Here is a 16,511-nt window from a genome sequence, read left to right as displayed (position 1 = left end):
ATAAAGAATCCTTTTTTTCTTAAAATAGATTTATCAGCGCTGGAAAAAGTAACACTTGTTTAAATAGTAAGTTACTTAAAAATTTTATTTGAAAACTGTTGATATAAAATTGTGAGTTCATTGACTTGCTTCGTTAGGCGAAGTTCTGTGCCTCAAAGATTTTTCAATGAATCTTGGCAATTCGAAAGCTGCTCGATGCACTGCTTTGGTATAATATCGCATCCCCAAAGTCTCTAATTCCTCATCTGTGAATATTTTTTCTGGTTTTTTGAAAACTGTTTGCTGAAAAAGAAGGTTTTTTATTTGATAAATTAATATTAAATATTTTAAAAAATTTGCACATTTCATTTAATCTCACTGGGTTTAAGCTCCCCAAAATAAATCCAATTTGCCCAGTGGGGTATGTTGGAACTGAAGCGATTCCGTATGAGCAGACAGGAAATGTGGATTGGCAAAGTCTAAAAGTGCGTTGAACAAACTCTAAATTGGCCCATGCCGTTCCTGCTTGACTGCAAATTATTCCATTTGGTTTCAAAGCCGATTTCATGAGATTGAAGTAAGAACCTTGAAAGAGACTTTCGGCTGGACCTGATTATATAGAGAATGTTGGTGATAAAATTTAGTGTAAATTCCGTAACTCAATTAATGAGATGTACTCACCAACAGGATCGGAACTGTCGGTGATAATGACGTCGAATTCATTTTTGTGCTGCTTCATAAACTCAAAACCATCTCCGACGTGTAGAGTGAGTTTCGGGTGCTCGAGACCTTTTCCCATAAATGGCAAATATTCCTTCGATACTGCTATCACCACATCGTCAATTTCCACTTGGGTGATATTTGTAACTTCCGGATGCTTTGCAACTTCGCGAGCCACGCCGCCATCGCCACCGCCAATTATTAAAACCTTGTCAAAATAATAGAGAATAAACTATTTGATCTTTAAATAAATGCATCGTCTTCAAAGTTCATTAGTATTTATGAAGATGTAAAGAAGTTAGTTTTAAAAGTGTTTAATGTCTTTTTACGATGATTGTTATCGAATCTCTTACATTCTTTGGATTTGGATGACTGCAAAGAGGCAAAAATGCTATCATTTCTTGATACGAGAATTCATCTTTCTCGACGCATTGAATAATTCCATCTAAAATTAGTGCTCTGCCATGCTCTTTTCTGAAGACATTACAAAAATTACGAAATTTTTCTCAGTTGGAAGACTTTCACATTTGTGCAATGCAACAAAAAATCAAATTAGATAGGTATACTTACGTGTCGATAACTAAAACGTCTTGATAATTAGATCTTTGTTGATGAAGAATTTGTTTGACTTCCAGTGAGAGAGAAATTCCCGGCCAAAGTTGATTCATTTCACTGAACCATCCTTGTTTCATTAAGTTCATTATCACTTGCTCTATTATAGTGCGATCAACGACTAAAATTAGAAAATAACATAGAAATTAAATTAGATTGAAATTTTTTATATTATTTATTAATAATTCAATGCTAATCATTAAAAAAATTTTCCATTAAATTTTTACAGATGCTATTCTTATCATTTTAAGTGGTAATCATAATTTTTCTTAGAAGTGAAGACATTTTTTATTTTTGCTTACCTTTGAATTTAATAATCGAGAGTGTTTAGTTTACTAAGCAACAATTTATAAAGATGTTTACTATTCTCTTATGTATATAAATTTAAGGCAAACACGTGAAATATTAAAAATTTGTGCGGTTTTATCTTTTCCGGGATGTTGACTCCGAAAAAACAGACTTTCATCCATTATTCATTAAAACGAAAACAGTTTCCACAGAATCATTTTATCCATACATTGTAATAATTAAGTTTTTCCTATCTTACATAAATTTATTTGTTCATTCTATATTTATTATTATTAAAAGTCTTTAAAAATTTGAATTTTGAGTTCAAGAAATATAAACAATCGTTTTTTTAAATCATTGATGTTTTTTTAATTATCTTTATAAAAGGACGTCCTTATAAATAGATGCTATATATTATTTATTATTTTAATCTCATTAATGTAAAAACCAAAAAGAATTAATTATATTCTTTATTGAAATGAATAAAAACTAAAAAAAAGTTATATAAATATTTATAATGGTTAAGAATCAATTAATAATATAATTATTTTTATTAATTCAAATGAATCTGTGATAATTTTTGTAGAATTATATTTAAGAAAACTCTGATAATACTCTGATTGAATTCTCAATAATGAAATGCGTTTGATAAAATATACATACGTCACATACCGATGAAACTGGTTTTCGAACGACACAATATCAGGAAACAAATGTAAGTAAAAACGTTCGAAATGGTAGTTTAAACAGAACTGATGAATAGATGAAATTTTTATTTTTCACTTTGGGTGGGAGAACTTTGTAGATAGTGATGACGTTTGAGATGATAAATATTATATATATATTAATTACAGTAATATTTTTACCAATTCGTCTTGTACTTGAGGCCAACATCTTAATATTGCCTGCTTCACGGGTAGCAACAATTGCGAATAATTAATAAATGTACCAGAATACAATTAAATTATGTTTCATGATTTACGTTTTTAGATTCATTCATAATTTAATCTAGTATAATGATTTCATTCCCGCCGGCAAGCTACCAAAATAATTATATCCTTTTGTTGACCCAGCTTTAAATTCATAAATCGATTCATAAGTCGAGGCACTACTTATATTTCAATTAACATTTTAAAATATTATGTATTCTATTTTATTCTTCAAATAGATAATAGAATACAAAATCAAAACTATTTGTTAAAAAACAAAAAATAAAAATTTTTTTAAACCGTTTCGCGGTTTAATTTGAAAATTCAAGATAAATGCGCGCGACACTGCCGCATGCGCAGTGCAGTCGACTGACAGGCACAGACAGGCAGGTGAACCTTTTTCCGTCTTGCATTGAGACCATTCTCTAATCATTGTTCGTCAGTTTATTTAAGAGAAACTATTATTTTCTCAAATAGCGAGTAAAAATGATTGTTTAAAGTATCTATCAATTAATTTTATCAGTGTTGTTCTCACTGCGCTGTTATTTTCATCAAAATTTGTCGAAAATGGCAATGCTTGCCGAACCACGACGAAAACAAAGATGGACGTTGAATCCACGAGGGAAACAATGGAGCGAAGGTAAAGTATTTTCGTAATTTTTTCACTGTATTGTTATTGTTACAAATTTAATTTTTATTATTGTCATGCATTTATTATCTATGTATTATCATAAAGGTAAATTTAAACTTTATAGTATGAACACAGTTTCTACTAGTTTATGTATTCTAAATAGGTTATGTTAATGGATCATGAAATTATTTTAATCTCATAATATTCTTTTTATGTACTTGATATACTTGAAGATTCCAACAAATTCGGACAGAAAATGTTGGAAAAAATGGGCTGGTCAAGCGGAAAAGGCCTTGGGGCTCAGGAACAAGGAATGACTGAACATGTCCGAGTGAAATTTAAAGATGATCAAGGAGGTAAGAAGAATTGCCATTTTCTAATCTAAAGAATTCTTTTATTAAAAAAACAGTCCTTAATCATCTTGCATCGATAAAATTCCCAATTAAAATTTACAGAATTATTTTATAGATTTGTAAGATTTATACTTTTCATATTTCACTAATAGAAAATAGAGAAAATTTTCCAATTTTTGTTTATTATAACATTTTCTCCTTAAATTTAAATTCATAAAGATAACTTGAAGATTTTTTTATTTCTCCTAATCTTTATTCTTCATTTTTGAAGGTATTGGCTTTAATAGAAACGACCAAGACAAACAGTGGACACAACATCAAGACAGTTTTAATGACTTGTTAATGAGTCTTCAAAAGAATCAAAATATGGAACAAACAGAAGTGATGGAAAATAAGGAAATATCATTAAGTGGAACGTCTTTGGAGGAAAAATCGAAGCAAAGCAAGGCTCGAGTGCAGTAAGAATATAAAAAATATCAGAATTAAATTTTAGTATTAGATTTAGTAACAATTATCTTATTGTTGTATTTTTTCTTTTCCAGTTACCAGAAATTTACTAGGGGAAAAGATGTAAATAAATATAGTTCAAAAGATTTGGCTAATATATTTGGAAAACGAACTCTCGATGAAGAGGTAAAATGTGAGGAGGAGGAGGAGGAGGTGGAAGAAGATTTTCACGCTGAGCCTGTCGGTACTGAAGATAATACTGCCGGTGTGCTCACCATAAAAGGTGGAAACAGTTCTGAATACTTTAAAAATAAAATGTCATTAATAAGAGATAATTTTGACAATAACACGGAAAAACGAGACGACAGCGACAGTGAAAGAGAACGGTATGTGGGTTTTGGTTTTAATAATATAAAAACTGATCAATGTGGCAATCATTCTCAAAGCGTACAAACTCCAATGAATTACGCTTTTGAGAATCCTTGTCTAGATTTAAATTTATCGCCTCCAGTCAAGCTCTCAAAAAAGCGCAAAAGTTGCGGATTTGATAATGAGGGCTTAGACTTCAAATATCCTGAAAAAAATGAAATACCAAAAAAATCTTTATTCGATTGCAAAATTTCCGAAACACCCGATTGTTTCGTGAATCCTGCCTTAAATTTAGAAGTTCCCGAGAGCACGACTTGTAATGGTGCCGATTTCGAAGTAATAAGACACGAGAATCAAGAATCGTTGGAGGTTTGTCGAAAAAAGAAAAAGAAAAGGAAGAAGCAAAAGAACATGGAAATAATTGACACGGCTTTTGATAATTGTGCCTTAAATTTAGAGTTGCCGGATACGAATGAGTACAAGGGAACAGAATTTGAAGTTACACGATGTCAAATGGGTCTCGATAATGATGCGTTAGATTTATCGGATGAGAATTGCACCAAAAAGCGTGTCACTTTTAACGATTGCGTCGAATATAATACCGATGTGATAAAAAAGAAAAAGGGAAAAACGAAACTTGATAAATTCGAAGTACAAACTGATAAAATAAAACGCAAGAAGAAAAGATCGTCATCGTCTGAAGAAGGTGGAATGGTTTTTATAAATGAAGCTCTCAATGTCGAGACAATTAGCCAAGAAGTTCAAGATAACGAATTAAACGAGAGAAAATCTCGAAAGCAGAAAAGAAAGAAAAACAGAAGAATGTCAAATTTAGAAACCATCGAAGAAGCGCCAGAGGAAAATGAGAACGAAGATGCAATTTGCGAAAGAAAGGAAATAAAAAAAGAGAAAGATGTAATTTGCGATCTGGAAATAATAACTCTTAATGACTCGATAGAAAGTATCTCGGCAAATGATGAAATATCAAAGAAAAGCAAGAAAAAGAAAAAAAGGCAAAATAATCCCGATATAATAACAATTGAAAACACAACAGAAGCAGAAGATGAAACAAAGAAGAAGAAGAAGAAGAAGAAGAAAAAGAAGAAACATCAAGAAGACGATAAAGAGAATGAGAATTTGCCTACTGATAAACTTGTTCTAAAAGAAGAAAACAATGAAACTGATTCCCAGGAGAATGAAAAGAGGAAAAAACGAAAACGGAAATCGAGCGAAACTTGTGAATTTTTCTTAGATTTGGTTGACGATACCGTTGGAGTAGAAGAAGTGATTCAAGAAAAAGAAGCCAAAAAGAAAAGAACAAGAGATCAAATAGAGGACCCAACGTCCAAAGAAGAGAAAATTCCAGAAAATTTGACACCTTTAAAAAAGCCGCGATTGACTGATGAAGAGAGTCCATCGCAAATAGTCTCAAAGAAATCGAAAAGTGTTTTTAAATCATTCCTGAAAACTACCGTCAATTTCAAAGGTTCCAATATTAATGACATTAAAGGATACGGAATTGATTGATTGATAAAATTCCATTTTAGGATAAATTAATTAGTGACTGTTTTGATTTCTTTAAATGGAGATACGAAAGTACTTCAAGTTTGATAAGTGAATTTCGTAATGTAGTTTTGTTGCGTGTTTAAACATTTTTTATGTACGATGGTACATATGTACATACGTTTTGATGTGTATTGCACAGATTATTTAATATATACTGTAAAATTACACATTTTTGTAGTGAAAATTAATTTAATGGAAATGAAAAATATACTCTAAACAAATTTTTAAATAATTGAATTCTTTCGACGAATTTTAATAACATTTTTAACAAAAATTACATTTCTGATGGTAATCGATTAAAATTGTATTATAAATAATTGAAATTTTGCAATGGGTTTTATTATTTATGAAAATAATTGAATTATTGCAAAAAATTTCATAAAAAAAGTTTCAAACAATTGATTTTTTTCGAAAAAATTTATGCAAATTCTATTTTTATAAATTAAATTCTTGTGATGAATATTGTTATTTATGAAAGAAATTGAATTTTACAAATAATTTGATTAAAATGCCTCAAAATAATTGGATTTTTGGGAATAATTTGTTATATATAAAGATAATTAAAATGTTGACGGGAATTTAAAAAAAAAAATGAATTTCTGGAATTAATTATAATAATATTTATTAAGATTAGTTGAATTCTTTCAAAGAATTGCGTTAAAATTATTAAAATTGAAATTAAAGTTTTTTCAAAAAATACTTGATTAAATGATTTATAAGTAATAACTTTATGGCAATTCTTCAATAGAATTAAGTTATTTAAAATAAATTTCTGTCAGAAATAGAAAAAATTTAAGGTTTTTTTTTAGAATTCGTGGTAATTTCATAGTTAATAAGCAAACAAAAAAAAAACACAAAAATTCAAAATTTTCTTATAAATTCCAAACATTTAATTTTTTTCAGTAATATTTATAAAAATTCCTGAATTCCCTGTCCTGAGTCAACCCTGTTTTAAAGATTTTCAGACTTTGAATATTTGTCGTTTTTTTTTAACAAGAAGCTGTTTCTTTAGAAGAAATTAGTTTATTTACAACACAAAGTATTATATTACAAGTATCATCTGTGGATATTTAGAAAAGACTCTAGTTTAAAAACATTTCACGCGATATTATCGTAAACTTGAACAAATTCTGGCATTGCTTTTACCCGGTCAATAAGTTTGCTAACATTTTCAACTCCTTCGTCATTAACTTCAACTAATGAATGTGGAATATATTCTTCGACTGCTGAAATAACGTCCAAGTTCTTTTTTAGTAAATTATTTTTTACCACCATTACGTGCGCTGGATTGCAAATAAACTGAAATCATTGAAAAAGAAAATAATTATAATTACATTATAAGACAAAAATGATTTTTTCTTCTCTTCTCTTCTCATTACCTTAATATAGACTTCACCGTCTTGCTCAACCTCCAAAACTTCCTCTGCTCCAATTTCTATTGCGATGTCAGTTGCTTCATCGATATCAACACTTTTTTTTACTAGAATGTGACCCTCAATATTAAATACTGATTTTACTCCGCCATCTGCTAATTTACACCTGTGAACAAACTTTTTATAAATATCTAATCTCTTTCAAATAAGTGAATGCTTTTTAAATTGTAATTGTAGTATTTCATGAATTAACATACATGCATTTCCTGATGTGATTATTAACAAGTGATTTAGTTTCGTGCAATCTTTCTGTTACTAAATGAAATATAAGGAAAGATGAATCTGGACCTAGAACGTTAACCCAAACATTGTGTTCTTTAATTTTTTCACGTTGATATCTTTCGAGAAATGTTGTAATAGTTCCATTCGGTACTTGTTTTCTTTTTGCTTCGTCTATCCAATAAGCTAGTTTTAAATTTTTCTTCGGATTCGCTTCACCATCGGCTGTAAAAGTACAAAGCTGCATTTTTTAATAACCTTACAAATTATTATTATTATTATTATTATATCATGTCTAATTGATTTTAGTTTTGAACATTCTGAGATTTGGAAGTTGAACAAAATAAAAATTCAATTATTTGTCATTTTCGGCGAAACATAATGAAATTATTTTTATAAAATTTTTGTTAAACTCTTTGAGTTTGAATGTAGAGTTCACAAATGAAATAAACAATGTAATTAAGTTTTAAAAATGTTTTAAAAACCTGCTATTGCTGCTCTCATTTGCCTCAAGTATCTCATTATCATTGCGGATTTCTCACTGTCCATTTTAGATTTTGTATGTTTAATATTTTGCCATTTACTGTGACCCTTTAATCTTATAAATTCTTTAAAAGGAGAAATATTCGTCGACCTGAATATAGGTTTTAGTATTTTATTCATTTTAAATTAATCAAAATTGCGTTAAAAAACTTTTAAGAATCCAGTACAAATAGAGATGAATTTAAGGTTATGTTTAACTTTTAATTTTGTTACCCTGTGAGCAGAACCTATAGAAATACTTTGGTCTTTAGCGTTTAGCGCTAAAAACCATGCTCGCAATCGCATGCTGTGTGTAAGTTTTTGACTATTGATAAGAATGTTTCCTCATTAATCGATTTTAATATAAAGTTCATCAAAATTAGTTTAGATGGAGATATTAGTGAAATGTTGAAATTATTCTTATTTATGAACTAAGAGTAGATAATAAAAATATATTTTTACTTAACATTAATGAATTTAAATTTAAATAAAACATTTTAAAATGTAACATGGTTATATTTTCGATTAGAAGTTTCATTAATATTGCGATTATAATTAAAAACATTTTTTCCAGGTTCAGATGGATACCGCACTCCGCATTCGCACTTGGCAGAGGATTTATTCGATATCAATTTGCTGAATATTTTATACCAATAGGATGAAGCAAATAGAAGTGGAGGTCGTTTTTATTCCCAGGTAAGTCGCTGTGATAATCTTTATTTATTTAATTAATTTATATTTATGGTTCAGTACTAAGGCGTATGATAAAATAGTTATGAAAAAAATTGACGCATAAAATAGAAATTGTTTAGATAGGAACACCTGAAAACGGCAAGATTTTTGTTTTGTGGCTTGTGGTACATCCACAGTTTACTTTACGGCTTTTGGCCTCCGTCACCGATGTGCGATGTACAATACAAACTGGCAACCAAGTGAATGCACTGCATGTTGGTTTCTATACCATATGCACACCACAAATTTTAATATATTTTGTTTACCTGAGCACAACTAAAAATCAGATTCTTTTGATATTGCAAAACTTTGAATTAAAAACTCTCCCCAATTTCAACGTAACATTACTGTCATATTAAAATGCACCGGTATATAACATTACTGTAATATATAAAGTAAATAAAAATTGCAATAATTATACATAATGATTCAAGAAGAGAAGTTTTCCTTTTTTCATCATTAAATTTAGTGTTATTGTAACATTAAGACGTAATATTACAGTAATATTACGTGCGTCCCGGAAATTTACTAAAAATCTCCCGATAGTTGAGAAGATTAAATCTTAATCTGACAGAAGAATGCTGTCACTCTTTTGAAACTTATTTAAAATAGCTTTACGAAGCAAGACTAGAATCTGCTTTATATTAGAAATTTCCTTTGTTCGTGTAAAGTTCTCTTTCGTGAATTCGTGAAACAGTTTAATAAATATTGAGGGAATTCTTGCTTGTGTACATATCATGCAAATTTTGTTATTTGTCTTTTTAGAATAATTTTATTCTTATTTTATTCGAAGAGGAATTTAGAACTTAATATTTATGAAGCTATGAAACTGCCGCTGTCCTGCTTTTAATTTTTCCTTAAATGTCCATTTTTTTAAGAAGACGTTTTCTACTGCTGGATGATTTTTGAGAAAAATGCGCGTTATTTGCAACAACATTCTTTCTTATATTCGAAAACTATGGTGTTATCGGTTCGTACTTTTTTTTGTCAGATGTTTCGTACTTTACATTCGTGCGAAGTATTCAGCTTGAGAAGAACGAGATATTAATTGTGCCTCGAGCAGTAACTAAATCCCCGGGAATTTTTACGGCTCATCGGTATAAATCAATTTTGCCGTCGACAACCCTCTCTTGAACCGGAAAGCAGCAACAGTTGCATAGTAATGGCAGAGTTTGGGGGGGGGGGCTCCTGTCGGAACATAAATTATCTTCTCTCTCTGTCTTTCGCTCCCTCTCTCGTTCCACCCCTTTTCAACCCAACCCCCTCTTTATATTCCCATCCTAATCCAACCTATCTACTCAGTTTCAAAATAGAATTTGTAATCCAAATTCAACTATTTTGTCTGATTTATTTACTGTCCTGGCCAATGCAATTGCATTCGCAGCCAAGTAAAGACTCTTCCGAGTGTGCACAAGACGTATTTCTAATTTAAAGTGACAAAACACTTTAATGTTTTTAAGCAATTCCAGCTTTTTTCGCAGTCTTTTCAAAAATACGTTTATCTCTTAATAAAAGGGAAATGTAGGTAGTAGTATTTTTAGAAATATAATTTTCGAGGGGGTATCTACTTGTGTATTAGCTGGAACGCTCCTCCCGTAATAGTCACGTAATAGAGTGTAGTAGAGCATTATTACGTCAGTGTAATACCACATAATATAGAGGTAATATTCTGTAATAATCAGTAATAGTCTGTAATAGTTGTGTAATACCCTATAATACTAGATAATACGCGTAATAGCAGGAAAATTCAGTGTATTAGAGTGTACACCATTTTAACCAGTAATTACCCCCTCGATAATTTTTATTTTATAATATAATTTTACATAAATATTTCAAAATTAATTCAATTTTAAAAGAGTTGCGTTTACAATTTTCATAAGTAGATAAACTTTAAAAGATTTTGATTTGAAATTTTGTAAAATTTCAATTTTAAATGAATTTAATAAGAAATTTTAAAAAACCTAGATTTTTAAAAAACTTTAATAACTAAAATTCTTCTGAAATTAGTTAATTTTTTTAATATATATTTAATTAACTAATAAAAATAATGTATTTATGGAAGAATTTTAATTAAAAACAATAAAAGAAATTGAATTTTAGAGGAGTTTGTTACAAATTATTGCAGAAAATTAATTATTTTCAAAAAAAGTAAAATTCTTCCCAGGAATTAAATTATTTTCAAAAGTAATATAATTCTTCGCAGAAATTCAATTATGTTAAAAAATTTGCAAAAATTCTTGTCAAAATTTCAAATATCTTTATAAATAATAAAATTTTTCTCCAATTCAATTATTTCCAAAACTTTTAATATAATCTTTGGCAGAATTTCAATTATTTTTAATGCAATTTTCTTTAAATTTCTCGAAAAATGAAATTATTCTTAAAAATTTTATTAAAATCTGTCAGGGGATTTGAATTAATTAAAAATTTGTAAATTTGTAAATTTTTATTTTTGTATTTAAATAATTAAATTCTCGTATAATTTTCTAATAAATATTTATTTTAAAATGAATTTCAGTTAACATTTTAAATTATAATTGAATATTGAAAGCATTATATAGCGTAGATTTTTAGAAATAATTGAATTTCCAAAATCTTTGAGAATTTGAACTTTTCATACTTTTAATTAAGAATTTTGCTGGAATTTTTTTTAATTGTTTGAAATTTGTAATTTCTAATAAATTTAATTGAAGAATGTCAGAATAATCAAAATTTCGTAAAATTAAATTGTAAAGAAAATGATTTGAAAATTCTCAAAGAACTTTTTCAAAAATTATTAAGAAAAATTGACTTGAAGAAGAATTTTAGTTGAAAATTTGAGAAATAAATAATCGAAATAATGAAAATAATTTTTGAAGATCTTACAGTAAAAAAGTAGCAAGATTTAATTATTTTAAAACATGAAGAAAGCGAGTGATCGCTTAATAATAATATTCTCAAAATAATATGTTATTGCATTTAAATTTTTTGAAAATCTGGAAAAGTCAGGGAATTTGAAAAGAGCAAAAGCGCGTGGCAACGCTGAAACTAAATTGAAATTGAATGATGTTATTCATTTCTCTAATTAACACAAATGGTGTTTTTTGCTTCTAGTAAGTTTAAATTTCAATATTAGAAGGAAACTGAGTAGCATCTCTTAAATGAAGGAACGAAATAAAAGAATATTAGCGTTAAAAGAAAAGCTTTTCTTTCAAAAGGTCCTAGAAGTAGAAGAGAGCGGGAGAACTAACCGCTTTAAGTGTTCAGAATCGACTTTACCGAACCAGCATATAGTTGAAAGTGGGGTGTTATCGGTTACTCCTTTTTGTTTCAGTTGAATAAGCACAATTCGTTCTGAAAAGAGAAGGGTTCTCAGTTTTATTTGATAAGACTTTCTTTTCTCTTTGCACTTCCCTATTTCATTTCGCAACTCCAAAGTGCAGTTATCGACCTCTCTAAAAAAATTCCTTCTTCATTCTTTATTTTAAAGAAATTTTATTTTTCTCTATAATTCAATTATCTGTTTTTTGAATTGTTATATACTTATTACATAATTTATAAAAAATCATTTTAGAAAAATTAATAAAATTTATTTAATGTATAAAAATTAAAGTTTATATGTAGAAGCTATTTATTTTGTGATATATGAACAATTTTTTTTCAATTCTAATAATTGATTCGATAGCTCAAAAATTCCAAGTTCGAAGAAATGAAGTGTAGATTCCTATCAAGTTTGTGGTGTCAGTTGGTAGTTTAATTATTTAAAAAATTTGCTGGTCATCTGGGCACCAAAGGTACTTTTTAACCAACTTTTGTTATGAGAATGATTATAATTATATAAAAGACGGATTGTATTGTATTGGTGCTCAATTTTACGATGGTAAACGTGCGCTGGAAATAGACGGGGGTTGTGTGCTAGGGGTGCATGTCCGGCGCCGACGACGACGCCGTCTGGACGCCTATCATTGAACAGCGTCGTATACTTTGCGTCTCTGTCTAAACACGCCAAATCAAAATAACTTGCGTCCAAGAGATACGATTCTTGAAAAGAAATTCTCCAAAGGTACATAAAAGTTTCTTCAATTTTTTAAGACACGAATGTACCCAATGGGAAAGTTACAACTGGCGTAGTACTGCGCCAGCACTGGCATGGCACTGGACCAGTGCTGGCTGAGAATATTGCCGCAATAAATGCCGTATTGTTATTAATTAGTCGTAAATTCATAATTATAAATAATTTAACAACAAAATGGTAAATAATATTAATAAATAGTTATTATTCATAAAATATTTCTCTTCTTGAAGAAATTGTATTAAAGATGGAGACTAACAATATGGATATAGTAAATGAAGTAGAAAAAAATTGTTTATAACATTTAAAAATTAAATACTGAAAAGTAAAATATTAATTTTTTCAATAAATTTATATTTATAAACATTCATAAACTGTTTTTATAATTTTTTTCAAGTTTATGTCAAAAAAGCAATGTTGGCAAAGAGCGTTGTGAACAATTTTTCTATACTCAGCCAGCACTTGCCGCCGTGGCTTGTCCAAGCTTTGGCGAAACAAAAATTCTGTACTGCGCCAGCACTAATTGTCGAGGCTCGACTAGACTACGCCGAACAATCGTCTGAGTACTAAGCCAGTGGTGAACATCGGCACTACACTGGCATTTCCCATTGGGTATATAGGCTAGCTCTTATATTCCCCTAGTCCATAGCAAATCAATTTCTACTGTATTCCGTTTCAATTAACCTTCCAAGTCTTATTTACTCCTACTTAATTCGCCTTCTTCTCTTAGGGTCGGAAAATTGACTCCAACTCAGAAATTAATTATTGGTGATTACTCTGACAACATTGGCGTCTCGGGTTATTGGAAGAATCTAGTTGATAAGAATTCCACCTGAGAGGGAGATTCCTTTTTAGCTTTTTACTTTCGACAAAAAAATTACATTTCTTATTAAATATTATATTATATAAGCATTGCTTTATTGCTTTAATTACAAAAGGAAAAAAAATATCCTTTTATTGACTTAGAGCGGTTTATTGAAGATGTTGATTTTTAATTAAGTTTTCTTCATATCGTTGAAAAGTCATTTGTTTGCACTCATTTTATGGGAGATAAAATTAATATATTTGAACTTATGGAGTGAGAGTTGCTTTTTGTTGTCACGATATTTAGTAAGTAGTAAAAATTTAATTAATAGGGCTGTGCTCGTCTGACCATAAAGAGTCCCATTGGTTACAGAGGAATTCAACCTTCTTTATACCTTCTCCAAGGATTTACGACTCCTTGCACTTCCGGTCTTGACTTTATGTTATCACTAATAAAAACTCAAATATTAATTGTGAGTTTTAATTTTATCGCTGTAATCATGTCAGGATGAGATGTCTTTTATTAGTTTTCAATTGTCAATACTTTTTTGGTAGACTGATTTAAGATCTATAACTTGAAAAGTAAGTGGACCGCGTTGACCTGCTTGAGAAAAAGTCTCGTACGAGGCGAATTAAGAGCAAAAATAGAATTTCCTTTATTGAAATATGTACTTGATAACAATGATATACAAATAGTTGAAAAATAAATCAAAGTAGAGAGTTCATTAAATGTCTTTTATCAAGTAGTCCGATGTTATTTCCGAGCGATTCTTCCTCTTCTGCTTTTATACAAGAGCCAAGAAAAGTCGGTGCTTCCTCGCATTGGCATACTTGAAGGAGAAGCGAAGTTAATTCGATGAAAGCTTGACGGGCGCATAACTTTGCACTAAACCAAACTAACTTAACGGGTAAAATAAAAGGGTAGCTTAACGTCTCTTTTAGGAATTCCAATTTTTCTATGAAACATTTGTTTTTACCAAAAAAAATTTTCCCATTAATTTTTCCAATTTTATATAAAAATGATAAAAATTAACATTTTCCTCTTAAAACTAATTTTTAAAAAATTGTTTGCGATTTTAAATGTTCTGACGCTTACAAAATTATCGCCAATATTCCTTATTCATTAGGACAATTAATCTCATTTCTCTGTTTAATATTTCATCTTTTTAAACTGTTTATCCTCACGTTTTAAAACACCCTAAACAAATAAAGATGTAGATGATTATTGTATAAAAAAAATAAAAATTTAATTGAAATCGAGTAAACAAATACATTTTCGAAAAGCATCATCGCACAAGAAAGATTATTAGAAATACTCTGATATTACCAAGTCAACCATCCCGTATACTAACAATAGATCGATGTCTAACGAGGTCGTCCTTAGGTCGTGGCTAACACGAAATCATTATCACGCCATATCGCATTGTTGAAGCAAACCTGCCAAAGCTTTGACAGCATATCGCTTTATCGATCGATTTGTCGGAAACATTTTTCTCATCATTATTTCTCCAAAGTTAAAAGACATAAAACTGTGAAGAATAAAGTAAATCCCAGAAAGAGGCTTTATTTTTTCCTTTTCTTTATTTTAATGAGAAATTTTTCCTTATCTTCAACTATTTATCTCGTCTTGATTCTCAGCTACAAGCATACACAACTGATTTCAATTAGAGTATGGTAAAATTTATATACTAATTGGAATCAGTGGTTTACACTTTTTACTGATTCGAATTAAGAGAGTAACTTTTTTAAAAAAAGTCTTTCGTTGCAACGGCTTTTTATTTATTGAAGAGAAAAACGAAACGACTTCTTTGTAGACGTTTTATCGCGTGGCACGTGTGTACGCCCCCTTTTAACGGTGTGTTCTCATCGTTTATTATGTTAACGATCTGTCGTTAACTTTACCTTTATTGGATGCGCTTGGTTGCGTTCATAGATGCGATTTCATACTATGAAAAAATGAGTCAACTGCCGTACAAACTGGAAATTTATTAAATATAACGCACTTAACATTTACATGAATCAAGAATGAATTTTAATTTTTAAATATTTTAATTATTACTGTATAGTTTCTTCTTTTTATAGAAGTTACATGGAGAGTATATGTTATTTGTTCGGAACCTTATAATGTTCACCGAAAAATTTCAAGTTAAAATTATTAAAATTGGAGGGTTGAAAAAGTTGAAATACATGAAACTCATTGCATAAGCTGGTATGGTTACGCTCTCACATATATAGTAGTCGACCCACTTTCGGAACCTCTGTGAAGCTCTTTTCGTATATATATATATATATACATATATAGTATATGGAAAATGAGGGAGATATTATTTCTAGATGGAAACCTCCTTCGATGTGCTTTGCACGTGCAGGCTTGCATCTAGATTTTCCACATAAAGGGAAACCGTTTACTTCTAATAAGCATTAGGAAATTTTTATATAAAAAAAATAAAGTTTTGTTAAAGGATAAGACTTTAATTAATGCTTTTATTGTTTATTCTAAAGTTAAATTTTAACTCCCCAGGGGATTCTATAAAAGTCGCACCCATTGGAGAGTTAATGCCAGGGGAGTTAAAAAAAGAGAGTTAAAACTTCACACCCAAATGCTAACTCCCCATGGAAGAAATAACTCGCGCGGGTGTTGAATGAAGGGAGTTAGAAATTAACTCTCTTTTGGAGTTGATTTTTAACTCGAAAAATTTAACTCCCAACTCCCGAGTCCGTTAACTCCCTAAATTTTTTACAGTGTAAAAATGTTTCGTTGTTGCATAAAAGAGTGAGTAGTGGGGACGGAATTATTTAAACTGTTGGCTTTTTGAAATTTCCTGCTTTTCCTCTTATTTGACTGCTTCAGTCCTA

At 29.5% G+C, this 16,511-nt stretch overlaps 3 protein-coding genes across 6 annotated transcripts; 1 reads left to right on the top strand and 2 right to left on the bottom strand.

Annotated features, from left to right (window-relative positions):
• Positions 1 to 64: 64 nt before the first annotated feature.
• On the bottom strand, positions 65 to 2,601 carry LOC122501780 (spermidine synthase). Of its 4 annotated transcripts, XM_043611516.1 has the most exons (7): positions 2,263 to 2,345; positions 1,614 to 1,849; positions 1,270 to 1,432; positions 1,053 to 1,173; positions 661 to 907; positions 359 to 588; positions 65 to 282 (listed from the first exon to the last, which is right to left on the bottom strand). In XM_043611516.1, exons 3-7 carry the CDS (start codon positions 1,398 to 1,400, stop codon positions 118 to 120), a joined length of 894 nt encoding a protein of 297 aa, XP_043467451.1. In that variant the 5' UTR covers positions 1,401 to 1,432; positions 1,614 to 1,849; positions 2,263 to 2,345; the 3' UTR covers positions 65 to 117. The 4 variants fall into 4 exon arrangements, with proteins under 4 accessions (XP_043467451.1, XP_043467447.1, XP_043467449.1 ...); XM_043611512.1 differs by lacking the exons at positions 1,614 to 1,849; positions 2,263 to 2,345 and adding an exon at positions 2,466 to 2,601; XM_043611514.1 differs by lacking the exon at positions 1,614 to 1,849 and having other exon boundaries at positions 2,263 to 2,376.
• A 287-nt stretch (positions 2,602 to 2,888) lies between these two features.
• On the top strand, positions 2,889 to 6,061 carry LOC122501770 (MATH and LRR domain-containing protein PFE0570w-like). Its single transcript, XM_043611495.1, has 4 exons — positions 2,889 to 3,168; positions 3,393 to 3,515; positions 3,784 to 3,970; positions 4,055 to 6,061. The coding sequence occupies exons 1-4, from the start codon at positions 3,096 to 3,098 to the stop codon at positions 5,853 to 5,855; spliced, it is 2,184 nt and encodes a 727-aa protein (XP_043467430.1). The 5' UTR covers positions 2,889 to 3,095; the 3' UTR covers positions 5,856 to 6,061.
• An 836-nt stretch (positions 6,062 to 6,897) lies between these two features.
• On the bottom strand, positions 6,898 to 8,300 carry LOC122501766 (translational activator of cytochrome c oxidase 1). The gene is made up of 4 exons (XM_043611489.1): positions 8,032 to 8,300; positions 7,525 to 7,771; positions 7,274 to 7,433; positions 6,898 to 7,193 (listed from the first exon to the last, which is right to left on the bottom strand). The coding sequence occupies exons 1-4, from the start codon at positions 8,207 to 8,209 to the stop codon at positions 6,993 to 6,995; spliced, it is 786 nt and encodes a 261-aa protein (XP_043467424.1). The 5' UTR covers positions 8,210 to 8,300; the 3' UTR covers positions 6,898 to 6,992.
• Positions 8,301 to 16,511: the final 8,211 nt, after the last annotated feature.

This window comes from Leptopilina heterotoma, unplaced genomic scaffold, assembly GCF_015476425.1.
Source record: "Leptopilina heterotoma isolate Lh14 unplaced genomic scaffold, ASM1547642v1 Lhet_214, whole genome shotgun sequence".
NCBI classification, from domain to species: domain Eukaryota; kingdom Metazoa; phylum Arthropoda; class Insecta; order Hymenoptera; family Figitidae; genus Leptopilina; species Leptopilina heterotoma.
The sequence above is the reverse complement of the archived record's forward strand: the minus strand, read 5'-3'. Positions and strand labels throughout refer to the sequence as shown.